General features: G+C 53.6%; 3 protein-coding genes and 1 non-coding gene across 4 annotated transcripts in view; 2 read left to right on the top strand and 2 right to left on the bottom strand.

The window, feature by feature from the left end:
* CAOG_09881 overlaps window positions 1-2,588 on the top strand; it is a 7,418-nt gene extending 4,830 nt beyond the window's left edge. The window contains exon 1 of the ribosomal RNA XR_889843.1: window positions 1-2,588. This exon is cut by the window's left edge and continues 4,830 nt beyond it. This is a non-coding gene — a ribosomal RNA (28S ribosomal RNA).
* CAOG_08196 (hypothetical protein) lies at window positions 2,551-7,218 on the bottom strand. The gene is made up of 6 exons (XM_004342748.2): window positions 7,120-7,218; window positions 5,497-6,085; window positions 4,023-5,399; window positions 3,703-3,915; window positions 3,358-3,614; window positions 2,551-3,254 (listed from the first exon to the last, which is right to left on the bottom strand). The coding sequence occupies exons 2-6, from the start codon at window positions 6,073-6,075 to the stop codon at window positions 2,621-2,623; spliced, it is 3,060 nt and encodes a 1,019-aa protein (XP_004342797.2). The 5' UTR covers window positions 6,076-6,085; window positions 7,120-7,218; the 3' UTR covers window positions 2,551-2,620.
* Window positions 7,219-7,391: 173 nt separating this feature from the next.
* CAOG_08195 (hypothetical protein) lies at window positions 7,392-9,340 on the top strand. Its single transcript, XM_004342747.2, has 6 exons — window positions 7,392-7,638; window positions 8,195-8,257; window positions 8,342-8,489; window positions 8,633-8,695; window positions 8,824-8,950; window positions 9,063-9,340. Exons 1-6 carry the CDS (start codon window positions 7,483-7,485, stop codon window positions 9,166-9,168), a joined length of 663 nt encoding a protein of 220 aa, XP_004342796.1. The 5' UTR covers window positions 7,392-7,482; the 3' UTR covers window positions 9,169-9,340.
* Window positions 9,341-9,504: 164 nt separating this feature from the next.
* On the bottom strand, window positions 9,505-12,098 carry CAOG_08194 (mannose-1-phosphate guanylyltransferase; the record flags this gene model as incomplete). Its single annotated transcript, XM_004342746.1, has 9 exons — window positions 9,505-9,747; window positions 9,839-9,931; window positions 10,016-10,169; window positions 10,259-10,396; window positions 10,617-10,807; window positions 10,949-11,141; window positions 11,301-11,404; window positions 11,495-11,592; window positions 12,056-12,098. 9 exons carry the CDS (start codon window positions 12,096-12,098, stop codon window positions 9,505-9,507), a joined length of 1,257 nt encoding a protein of 418 aa, XP_004342795.1.
* Between the last annotated feature and the right edge of the window lie 260 nt (window positions 12,099-12,358).

Genomic DNA, 12,358 nt, shown 5'->3' with positions numbered 1-12,358 from the left:
CATCCCCCAGCGACGCGACGCGACGCGAGGAAGACGCATCATAGGTAAGCCAAAATGGTTTCGTTCTCGCAAAGTTGTTGCTTTTGTGTTCCTCTCCTTTTGTAATACATTCCCCCCTATATACCAAATACACTATCTGTTACTAGTTCATCATGGTCACATCTCATATTGCTCCATCTCACATTGCTCCATCCCACATCGCTCCAACCAGCCCTTTCCCCCGCCCTCTTCAACCTCCGAGCTTTTTTTTTTTCTTTTCTTTCTTCTCCACTCGCTCTCCCTTTTCCCCCTTCCTCCCTCGCACTCACCCACCCACTCACCTTACTCACGCATGGAGTCATCTACCAAACCAACGGGCGACTCTGCTGCCCTCCACCACCTGGTTGACGTTGACTTAAGTCCGGAGCGCTTGTTTTGCGCTCCAAATTCCCCGTCCTCTGCACCCAGTATCCTCCAGTGAGACCCCCCCCCCCATTCTTCCCATCGTGCGTCCGTCCGTCAGTCAGTCAGCCAGTCAGTCACGCTGTGGTTTGATCGGGCTCGCTCGTCCGGAGTGAAAAAGTGAAAAACCCTTGTTTGTTGTTCTTGTTTCATTTTGTTTTTTCTAACTGCCTCCACCTCCACAAGGCTGCTTCTACCAACTCGCATACTTTTGCTTTAACTTTTATTGGCACATGATCTCGCGCGCGCACACACGCAGACACTCTCAGTCACGATCGCACCACGGTGCTAGCAACTTACAAAACAACTAAACCGGCCCCTCCCCCGCCACCTTCAAGTTCCGGCTCAGGTTTTTGGCGTTTTTGTTTTGTTTTGTTTTTTGCTCCCCATCTGTGCTGTGCTGTGCTGCGCTGTGCTGTTCTCCTCCCCCTTCACCCACCCCCTCCTGCAAATCTGGCTCAGCGCTCAAAGCAGAGATGTACCCTTGCGCAAACAAAAGCCACCACGACTGTGGCGTCCCAAAAAACAAAAAACAAAAATCCCACACTCGCAACACCCCCCGTCCCCGGTCGCTTTCAAGTTCCGAGCCCAAGAAGGTGCAACAAAACCCCGCTCACCTTCATCTTCCGAGTCGCTGCCAAGGGGGGCTGCTTGCTGCTTGCTGCTTGTTGCTTGTTGCTTGTTGCTTGTTGCTTGTTGCTTGCTGCTTGTTGCTTGTTGCTTGTTGATCTAGATGATGTTGAAGATGTTGCTGCTACTGCTGCTGCTACTGCGACAAACGCCTCTCAGTCCACCGTGCCCCCGCCTCCTTCATCTTCCGGCCTCCAAAATCAAAAACTCCTGCTATCCCTAACCCCCATCACCATAATGTCACCATAATGTCATCACCCGTATCATCATCGCAGGCAACTCCCATCACCCTTCTTTGGCTCGACTTTGCTCCCTCTTCAACAAGTGCCCCCCTTCCCCCGCCTCCTTCACCTTCCGAGCCTGCTCCTTCAAATCCCTCCCCTTGCTTCCCCCTTCGCTCCCACCGCCTCCTACACGCTCCCTATCGTCCACCTATGCGCTCTCACGCTCTCACCTCCCAACGCAATACTCGCCCTCCCCCCTCAGCCTCTCACCTCATGAGCGGATTCCTTTCTCTCGCTAGAAAACAAAAAAATCAAAAAACAAAACAAAAACCCTCTCCCCCAAAGTCCTATCTTCAAAGTCGGCCTTGAGCGAAAGGCTCCCGCTCCAACAAACTCCACCCCCACCTCCCAGCTGCCGCTCTTGTATCCCCCCTCCCACCTTCGCTCGCATGCACAGCCCAGTACCGCATCCCCCCCCCCAAAAAAAAAACATACATGCCTGTGCCCTCGACAGCTCCCCTCCTCCCTTTCCATCCTCCCCTCCTCCCCCCTCCTCCTATTGCTCTCCTACTCCTCCATCCCTCCATAATCTCTCACTCACTTTCATTTTTACCACTCGCTCGGCAATCGTTTCCACCACCGATGCTGGCGTATACAGACATTTTCAACTTCCGAGCGTAATTTTCATTCCAACTTCCGGTGGATCGCAGCTCCTCCACCGCGCTCCGCCCCGCAACTCCCTCCGGTTCACATCCCGGGCCGCTCCCTACCATCACGCATTCGTCTTGCGCTCGTGGTAGAGGGCGGGCACCACCAGGCATTTTCACCCTCCGAGCACGCTTTTCACCCCGGCAGCCTATGGACCGCGGCTCTTCCACCGCGCTCCGTATCGCGACTCCCTCCCGTCCATGTCCTGTACCGTTCCTCACCACCTCTGGGTACCTACTCTGCATCCCCTATCCTCTTAATTCTTCCCCTGCACGCATCTTCATCTCCCGGACTGTGAAATCGTCTCCTCGCCGCTTCCTTCTACGCCTCGCTCTGCCAAGCTCTGCCTAGACGAGAGCCCTCCGGGCACAAGACTGCGTAAGAAAACCAACGAGTCAGTGTTGCATGCGGCGGACGTGACGGAAACTGCTCTTTCAACAGTGTGTACGTTCAACCTCCGAGTTTTTCCGTACACCTTCATCCTCCGATGAATTTCCGTGCATTTTCACCTTCCGAAGCGCCCACCAGCCACGTTTGATAACCCAACTGCAGCTTACACATTTACACTTTATTCTTTTTGTTTGTACACATTTACACAATTCGCATTATGAACAGTTTTACATGGGCCCGTAGAATCCAGGGCGCGATGGCTGAGATGGCTGGCCAGGAAACCCAGGAGGTACTCCGAAGCCGAAAGGCGCATAGCCTCGAGCTTGCCCAGCAAAAGGCTGCATCATTGGAGGTTGCTGCGGACCAGCAGCCGCACCGAAATACTGCAGTGGAATGTGGTGGGAGTGTCCATGCTGTGGTGGTCGACTGTAAAAGCCTTGCTGGTGCTGGTGCTGGTGCTGGTGCTGATGCTGATGCTGATGTTGATGCTGATGCTGGTGTTGCTGGGCGTGGTGGTGATGATGGTGGCCTTGGGGCTGTGGCTGGTGAGCCGGCGACGAATGAGGCTGCGGCTGCTGAGTTCCAGCAACCCCGGCGGACGAGGGCGGAGACGTGTAGACGGGCAGCTTGTTTCCGAAGGAGGAGGCAACCACTGGTACGGCTTGCACAATCGGAGCCTTTTCAACCTTGGCAATGATATGCTTGCCGTAGGTGTACTTTCGCAGACTGAGAATGTTTGGCCGAATACGCGCAATCAGCTGATTGCGTTGGTCCTCGCAAGCGACATCCAGCATCTTTTGCACGACATAGTTGGCAAACGGATCTCGCATCATAGCGAGCAGCGCGGACGTGGGACTGCCTCTGCAAAAAAACGGAGCAGATATCAAACAGCGGAAATGGTTAGCGTTTCTCCCAGTCTTCCCGCTTTCGTCAATCCTGAATCCCTGCCCGAAAAGGCACTTACGGATCACTCTGCACCAGAATTTCATTGATTAGGGCCACGCGCTCCAGATCGGCCGAATGCACGATGCATTTTTCCACAACGTTCGAGGCAAACTTGTGCTGACTCAGCGGCACAATGCGGCCTCGCATGGCGTCGAGAACAATGGCCTTTGCCTCTTGTGGACCGTGTTCGAGCACGTGCTGAATGACATAGTTGCCGTACTGGTCTTGAATCAGGCGGGAGCAGTTACCGAGGACTTCCTGCAGCATGGACATGACCTGAAAGAATCACCAAAAAAACAAAAAAAAAAAACCCCAGTTAGAATCGAGACCTTCTGTTCCAAGCAAACAGTGGGCCAAGACAAACCTGCGTGGGAGTGCAGTGCTCGAGAATGCGCTGAATGACACGGCAGCCGTATGGGTGGGTGGACAGCGACGGCACCAGACCACGGAACGAGTCCACAACGAACTGCAAGTGCATCGCGGGCACTTGTTCAATGCATTTCTGAACAACGTGGTTTCCGTTTTGGTCCTTGACACACATAATCACGCTTCCTTCGAGCTCGCGGACAAGGGCAACCTGCACGAGAACAATGACATTCGGTGAGTCTCCACGCACACACCATTCGGACAACAACCAAGCGCGCCACAAAAACGCCACTTCAGAATGATCAAGCACTGGCTTACTTGTTGTGGCTCGGGGATAGACTCGACGGCCTTTTGAATGACGCGGCAGCCGTACATTTGAAGAGACAGCCGAAGAATGTGGCCTTCCAGCCGACGAGCAAGCTCGAGGCGGTGGGCGGCGGTGCCGTGCTCAAACAGCTTTTGAATGACATAGTTGCCAAACACGTCCGTCATGAGGTGCAGCGCATGCGGCAAAATCTCGTCAAACACGAGATTCTTCTCGCGCTCGGTAGCGGTTTCGAGTCGTTGCTGAATGCAGCGGGAGCCGTGTTGATCGCTGGCAAATTCGACAACGTGGTCTTTCAGCTGGGTCAGGGTGAGATCAGGGAGACGCGAGTTGCGGAACTCTTCAAGCAGCTTCGACCGAGGCTGCATGCCGGCCTGTGCGTGAGGGGACTGTGCGGGGCTTGCTGGCGACTGAGTTGCGGGTGAGGAGTGGGATGAAGAAATGCTGGCTTCGCGCTCGTCGTGGAAGCGACCGGCGGCGCGGTGGGAAGTCGCGTGAGGGGATTGCTGCGCAGGCGGGAAGTGTGCCTGCTGCCCGGACGCCGCTTGAGACTGAGCAAGTGCCGTCGTGGCAGCAACGGCCGGCAATCCGGAGCCTGGCATGGGAGCGAACTGGAAAGGCATCGTCAAATCGCTCACCGGTGCAACGCCAGCAGCCGACAAGTAAAAGTCTGCCGACGCGAGCAAGGCGTTCACTAATGGGGAGGTGACAGAGTGGTTGGTCATTGCTACGTTCGCCAAAAGACCTGCCAGGGCCACCGGGTGCTGACACAAGGCCGTGGCAGCCATGGCGAGCGCAGGAGGCGAAGCGAGCAGAGCAGCCGCCTGTTTGCTCTGCAGCTGCTGCAACGCCAAGAGATCAGCTGGAGCAGCCGCAAATCCAGTCGCGGCATTGTTCCCAGAAGAATGTCCGTTTTGGCTGGAGCTTGCCGAACTAATGGAGCTGTTAGAACCGACGCTATGAACGCCTTCTGCTCCGTTGCTGTTGCTACCGCTACCGCTGCTGCTGCTGCTGCTGACACTGTTAGTGCCCAAAAGTGCAAATGCCACGTCGAGATTCGGGGCATTTCCATTGCTTGGTCGCGCAAGCCCTTCTGCAACGACTGGAAGCGATTGCTGACGCAACAAGGAGCTGCTGCTTCCGCTGCCACTCGAGCCAAGGAGACCTTCTGTGGCGCGAGCGTCGGATAGGAGGTTGAGCTCTGCAAGCGTTCGTGCGGTCGAATCGACATCCAAATTCTGCTGCGAGCCAGTCATGCCACTAGCAATCGGCTTGGGGCGAACACTGGCAGCGAGGGAGGACGACGAGCGGGACTTTTCCTTGTCCAACACCTTTGCTTGGTACACGGGCGATGGGGTCCGGGGAAAGTCCTAGAAACGAGCGCAATGCAAAGATCCAAACATTGGTGAGTGTGAAACGAAATCAGGGAGAGGGAGGGAACAACAAAGTCCACAGAAATCGACTCACCTCTTGAATCATATCGACCAGGTTTCGCGGCTTCGGGCTGGTGATGCGCTGAATATCAGCGACCGCGCTAAGTTGTGGGTTTTGCGATGCCGAGCCACTGCCAACTGCGATCGTGGGCCTTGGCATGGGCGCGGACAGCTGCTGCGGCTGCGGCTGGGACGACTGTGCGGTGACTGTTTCTCCGCCTGGCTGAGAAGTAATGCCTGGGGCATCGGCGGCACCTGGATGATAAAGCGGTGGCGGCAGACGCGGGTCGAGGGGCCGTTGCGAGTAATAAAAGTAATAATACGCCGGGTCCCATCGGAACTTGTCTGGCGCGGACGAATCGACCAGTTCCTGCGGAAGATTGGCGAGCTGAGGCGGCGCAGAGCTCGAGCGGGCCAGTGGCATGTTTGCCCACAAGGATGAGGATGTTGTCGCACCAGCTGTGCTTGCTGTCGCAGTGTTGGAGGACGACGAGCTCGAGTCGGTCAGCAGGTGCGGGTCCAGCTGCATGGACGGCCGAACAGCGGGCACTGCTGCGACTGCCATGGGCGCGCACGAAGTCGTCGATGACGTGCTTGGCTCGAACGATGACATCTAAGGAAGCCTAGTCGAGCCAGAGGGCCAGGCAGCAACACAAGAACGCTTCGGGGGTGAGCCGAAACCCAAAAAAAAAAAAAAAAAAAAAAAAAAAACATGGATGTTCTTCTTCTGCTCAAGAACGTCCAAGCGGCATCCATCGGCGCGCTGGTGACTGAATCCATGGGAGGAGGGCTCTTTAATGTCAACATTGAGTTCAGAGATCGTCGCCCCTCCCCCCCCCAAACAGCCCCACAGCCCTCCCAACCCCAACAAGCGTCCATTTTTTTTTTTTTTTTTTTTTTTTGTTTTCTGTTTGTTTTTCCGTTTGTTTTTTTGTGCTGAACGAAATTCACGCCTCATCGACACGGTGTCCTCGAGCTCTGCTTCACGAGAACGCTGCATGCTAACGATGAGTGGATGACGATCCCAACAAACACAACAGAACGGCGCGAAAAAAAGGGGGGGGGAATGCGACGATGGAAGGCAATCGTCAAAGAAGGAGGAAAACCGCGTGCAGAATGCGAGACCTCGGCCGAGACATAGCTGTCAAGCTGAACGAGAGCGAGGACGAGGATGCGCAGCGACGGCAACCGACAGACGACCACAAAGACGAATTAAAGGAGAGAGTGAGATTGGAGGAGAGAGTGAGCGAGTGAGAGTGAAGGGAGGGAGGGAGGGAACAACGCGGGAACGGAATGGCGGGAAACAGCGCGCACGCCAACCGCACGACAGCCACTCCGCGTCCAGCGAATGAGGCTCAACACTGCTAAGCGCACAACGCAAGAGAGACAGGAGCAGGAGCAGCAGCAGGGCCGGGGCGCGATGGATGGCTGACAGCCAAACAAAAAAAAAAAAAAAGGAAAAAAAAAAAAAGGATCTCGTTTCTCACTCACTCCTGGTGCAGATGCTGCGGCTGTGCAGTCGGCTGGAGACGAAAAGGTGCGCGAGACAACCTCCTACGATTGATGCTGGGCGATGAGCGAGGCGCGATCGCTCGCACCAAACGGAGAGAGAGAGAGTGTGTGTGTGCGGAACAAAAAAAAAAAAAAAAAACCATACCGCAGTAAACAATAGATCGCGGGCTTGAGTGGACGAGTAGCGTTGCAGATTCTAACCCAAACAAAAAGCGGTGCTAGAAACAAAAAAAAAAAAAAAAACTAAAAAAAACTGACTGAGTTTGATTTTTTTTTTCTTGAAATGCAAAAGTGTACATCGACACCATCCCCATCACTTCATCCCCCCCCCCTTCCTCTTGATCACCAACCATGCGAGATGAGCAATCTTGAATCTGTGTGTTGCTGATCGGCGTCGCGCACTCTTTTTTTTTTTTTTTTTTTTTTTTTTTTTCGCTTTGATTTCCTTGTTCTCCTTGTTTCTGTTTGATCTGCACATCCAACGCCGGCCATCTTTCAACAACAAGCAATGGTAGACAAGACGCAGCTGTCGCTCGTGCGTGCGAACGCGGATCTGACCAAGATTGAGCCGACGCCACACAAGAAGACGCTTGCGTTTGTCAATCACTTTGTGTCGCACACTGTGCACTTTCTCAACCACTTTGCGGGCGTCTGCGAAGAGAAGGTCGGTTGTTCTCCATTTGCGTGCTTGCTGGCATTTACCATCCGCGCTTCCCTGCTCTCTCTCTCTCTCTCGCTCGCTCGCTCTCGTCTGGGGGGACAAAACTTTTTTTTTTTTTTTTTTTTCCATCTTCCCTGTTCCTTTCGTTTTGCCTGAACTGACATACAAAAGCTTCATCCGTCCGACTTTTGCACGAGTTGAGCTTCGATTGCGTTTTCTGAGGGCGACACACTGTGTGCTGTGCTGCGTGCAGTGGGCGTCGGTGAAGGCGATGCGAGCAAGCAAGACCAAATCGCCTTGGCTCCATCACGAGTCGCTCGTCCTTTCAGCCAAATCCGCGCTTCCAACTCGGCCCCAAACGCACCGCCCGCTCCTCCCACTCATTCTCCCATTTCCTCAAATCGCTTTTGGCTCCCAGAGGGGCGTCATGCGCGCGATTCGGGCACAGAAAGGGGGCGGAGCAAGTGCTTCTGATTCAGCTTCGCGCTCACTCTGTCTCTGACCTGCCTCTGACCTGCCTCTGACCTGCCTCTGATCCTTGCCACTCAACCCGAAACAGCTCAACGACGTAGCCTACCGTATCCAGCGCTTGGAAATCACGCTGAACATCCTGGAAACCAAGGTTTGTGTTGTCCCATTCGTTGATGATTCAGTCATGTTGGCTGTTCTTTTTCGCTCACCTTGCCGCTTGCCACTCGGCCTGCAGCTCAACTCAATCCCAGGCCTCGAGGGTGTTACGGCAGACCAATATGTATCTCCACACGCACAGGACGGCGCAGGCGCCCAAGTGTCTGTCGCTGCGCCTGCTTCAACGTCCGCCCCACCCCCACCGTCGAGCAGCGCCGCTCCGCCAGGTGGGTCGTCCTCGGCAGTTTTTTTTTGTTGTTCAGGTTTCGCTGCAGTTGGTGACGAGCGCTCGAGGACATTGGGGCGACTGACTTGTTCTGCCATGGTGGTGTTTGCTTTTGTTTCTTTCTTTGTTTGCTATGATACATAGGGCCGAGCGCAGGTGCTGCCTCTTCTGCTGCTCCTCCTCCACCACCAGCACCAGAGCCAGAAGGTAAGACAAACCTAGTTCGTCGCGCTACAAAGCCACGCGAGAGCAAAACGAGACTTTTTTTTTTTTTTTTCTGCGAACGCGTTCTCATGTTTCGCTTCTCTACCATTCTTCCCCAACAACAATCACAGCTCCGACTAACACTGTTTCGAACGACCCGAGGTACGCACCCTACTTCAAGCTGGTGCGCCTCGGTGTTCCAGCTGCCTCATTTGCCGCCAAGATGCGATCCGAAGGCTTGGATCCTTCCCTCATGGAGTGAGTAGACTATTGATGTCAACATTGAACGGTTGTGTGTGTGTGCGTATGTGTGTGCCGTCGTTTGTTGCTTTCAGACGATTCAACTCATCACCCCGAGTTTTTTTTCTAGTACTCCCGATGCTCCAGCGCCTGCTGGTGCCCCGGCCAAAAAGCAAGAGGATTCGGACGGCTTTGACACTGATTCGAATGATGATGGTTCGGACTTTGATGATTGATGAATGGTTGTAGATTGCTTTTTCCCCTTCTCTTCCGCTGTTTTCTTGAATGTTTCGTCTTCCCTTTTTTTTTTCAAATTTTCTGCTCCTCGCGTCCACCTCAGACGTGTACATCGGTACCAACTGATGTTATGTGAATGTTTCAATACAATACGATAATATTTTCACGACCCTTGCTATCTGATTGTTGCTGACTTTTCGTGAAATCGCTTCTCGTGGACTGGCCGTCCCTAGAACTGCAATGCACTTCTTTGAATAGCTCGAAGAAACATGCTCCCGAATCAACAGAAATCACTCAAAGATGGTAGGTACACATGAAGACAATGACAACTCCAACTACAGCAAAATCTCGTTTCGTTGATTGCTGGTCAGCGACTTGTGCGGAAGCACAATGCAATTGCGGACAATGATTTCAGCCGCAACCTCGACGCCCTTTCCCAAAATTGTGACGCCATTGTTCTTCTGGCCATTCACATATTGGTTTCCAGTGCCCGGCAGGCCGGGCACGCCTTCGACTCGCGACCATGCACCCACAATGGACTGCCAGCCGATGACGGCGTGGATGATGCACGCGTGCGGCTGAGCAAACAGAAAAGAAGGGGTTGGCACAAAGTAGAACTTGGCCCGCATCACTTGCAGTACAAAAAAAAAAAAAAAAAAAAAAGCGTACCTTAACCTCCACCTGATCAAGCACAATGGAATCCACAATGCGCACTCCAGCACCGATCTTGGCGCCTGGTCCGATGGTCACGTTTGGACCAAGCTAGACGCAGAAAACAAAAAAACGACCAAAGGAAAACACAACTTAGGGACACATCGACAATGAACACCGTCTAACGATGCGCACCTTGCAGGTCGGATCTACTGTGGCAGTAGGATCGATAATAACATCGCCAACGATGGTGGGGAAGCCTGAGCCGGCAGGCTTGGCCGCCACCAACCGTTCGGGATTGCTTTTTCGGACGAACGACAGGTAGCAGCGGTTGGCATGCAACGCAGACCTGATGATCCAACCAGTCGTATCATGCATATGAGAACACAGCGGGAGAAAGTAGCAGCCCACGGCACACGGCAGGACAGCATTGCTCACCCAGAGGTCTTGACAGCCGTCCAGAAATCCAGCGTCTTGTAGACAAACAACTTGCCAGAGCCGCTCAATTGCACGAGGACATCGCGTTCAAGGCTCACATTGTGGGAGTTGCGGGGATCGGCCTCCTCATCGTCCACACTATAGCAGGGAGAGGTTGCCCAAAACCACGCACATCCAACGCGAGTCAACGAAGAGTTCTCCCTGCAAGAAGAGGGGAAGACGGGCGCCCTCCTTCACCCCCCCCCTCCCACCTCCGCCAAAGACCGCCCCGGAGAACGAGACGAAAGGAGCAGGAGCAGCAGCAGCAGGCAGAGGGAGCGAAAAGCAAGAAATGCCAAAACCTACCCAAACTGATCACCAATCGAGATCGAGCGCCGGCGGCCCAGACAGAGCGTTGATATGGTCAAACAACTTTGGGGTAAAGATAAAGACACCGCAGCTGATGAGGTCGCTGACAAAGGTCTGCGGCTTCTCGGCGTAGTGCAGCACTTCACCAGTCTCTGGATTTTCAACCACGCAGCCGTACAAGTGCGCTCGCTCTCGCTCGACCTGTAAAGAAAGAAGTGAGTGGCAGCAATCGTGCGCACACAGCAATACCCTGAGAAACAGACCCCCCCATGTCACAACAACGATGTCGACCACACGACTTTGGCTCGAGCGCGACAAACGGGACGACATGTAAGACCTCACCTGAGTTGCCATCAGAGTAAAGTGATCCGTGACTGCTCGCTTCTGGTGCTCAGCAAGCATGTCGTTGAGCGGGAAGGACGAGCACACGTCACCGTGCAACACAAAGAGAATATCCGGCTGGCCTTCCAGAATGATGTCGCGATATCTCATCAGACCGCCACCCGTGCCAAGTGCTTGTGTCTCACGCAGGTAACTAGTAGGATCAAGTAGCGGGACGCATACGAAGACCCCCCCCCCAAAGAGCAGGCGCCACACAAGACCATTGAAACCAAAATGTGAGTTTTGCAAGAAATACTTTCAGAGACGGCCTGAACTACGAATCATGTGTTTGTGCACAGCTTTGTTGTCGGACCTGATTTGAATGCCCTCGTCCGGCGAGATGCACTGCGTCATGAACGTGGCAAACTCGGATTCATCGTAAAATCCCATGAGGAAGATTTGACGAATGTTTGGCACCTGAAACAAAAACGCAGAAAAGCAGCAAGAGTTGGAAGATCTTCACAGCCAACCATGTACCCGAGTGACTTCAAGGGAAAAAGGGAGTACCTTCTTGCACGCGTCAATGTGGTGCTGCAGCATCGGGACGCCCGCGAGCGGAAACAGCGGCTTGGCGAGCTCCATCGACAGCGGGCGGAAGCGGGTTCCTGTTTGAATGGCCAGATTGAGAGTGATTGATTGAGTTGAGTGAAGTTGGTGAAGTGAGTTGAGGGAAGTGAGTGGTGAGTTGAGGCGAGTGAAGGATGTAGATGGGGTTGGATTCGCCCCACATCACGCGCGCGCACACACACACTCTTCAAGGATGTCAGTCGTCGTGTGTCGTCTTTGCTTGGGCGGCGCGTTTCTGATCCGCTCGCAGAGGGAGTGATGAGGAGCGCAACTGAAGGACATCCTTTTTTTTTTTTTTTTCTTCCGGGATTCGTGCGCTGTGACTGAGGACGGGGGGTTGCCACGAATGCCTGTAAACATGCCGACACGCAGACACAGACACAGACACAAGCACTGGCACAGGCAGAGAGAGAGAGAGAGAGAGAGCAGGGGACGCACGACGACAAGGAGGAGGAGGAGGAGGACGCTGGTTGTGCTGATGACACTGCAAGTCGTTCTTACCCTTCTGAGGTCCTCCGATCAAAATAATAGCCTTGGCCAGCATTGTGTGTACAAGTATGTGCGTTTTGTATATGTGTGGGATTGAAGGAAGGAAAAAAAAAAAAAAAAAAGTAGGAGAACAAAGAACAAAAAAAAAAAAAAAGAAAAAAAAAAAAAAAAGAGTGCACCCGCACGATGCAGCCAGTCATTTCAGACACTCAGAAGCAAAACAAAACAAAAAACAAAACAAAAAATATCGGAAGCAAATCTATCATCGAATCTGCGCAAAGTACCGGATACTCGCTCCAATTTGCAGTCGATCTG

This window comes from Capsaspora owczarzaki (assembly GCF_000151315.2).
Source record: "Capsaspora owczarzaki ATCC 30864 unplaced genomic scaffold supercont2.17, whole genome shotgun sequence".
Lineage (NCBI taxonomy): Eukaryota > Filasterea > Ministeriida > Capsasporidae > Capsaspora > Capsaspora owczarzaki.
Note: the sequence above shows the minus strand (reverse complement) of the source record. Positions and strands in the feature narration are given on the sequence as shown.

What these genes read in the sequence shown, in the direction of transcription:
- CAOG_08196 (XM_004342748.2), bottom strand. Translation starts at nt 6,075, where the DNA reads ATGTCATCGTTCGAGCCAAGCACGTCATCGACGACTTCGTGCGCGCCC. An exon ending in CTATCCCCGAGCCACAACAA is followed by an intron (nt 3,916 to 4,022) that starts GTAAGCCAGTGC and finishes GTTCTCGTGCAG; the next exon opens with GTTGCCCTTGTCCGCGAGCT. An exon ending in ATTCTGGTGCAGAGTGATCC is followed by an intron (nt 3,255 to 3,357) that starts GTAAGTGCCTTT and finishes GTTTTTTTGCAG; the next exon opens with AGGCAGTCCCACGTCCGCGC.
- CAOG_08195 (XM_004342747.2), top strand. Translation starts at nt 7,483, where the DNA reads ATGGTAGACAAGACGCAGCTGTCGCTCGTGCGTGCGAACGCGGATCTG. An exon ending in TGAACATCCTGGAAACCAAG is followed by an intron (nt 8,258 to 8,341) that starts GTTTGTGTTGTC and finishes CTCGGCCTGCAG; the next exon opens with CTCAACTCAATCCCAGGCCT. An exon ending in GAGCAGCGCCGCTCCGCCAG is followed by an intron (nt 8,490 to 8,632) that starts GTGGGTCGTCCT and finishes TATGATACATAG; the next exon opens with GGCCGAGCGCAGGTGCTGCC.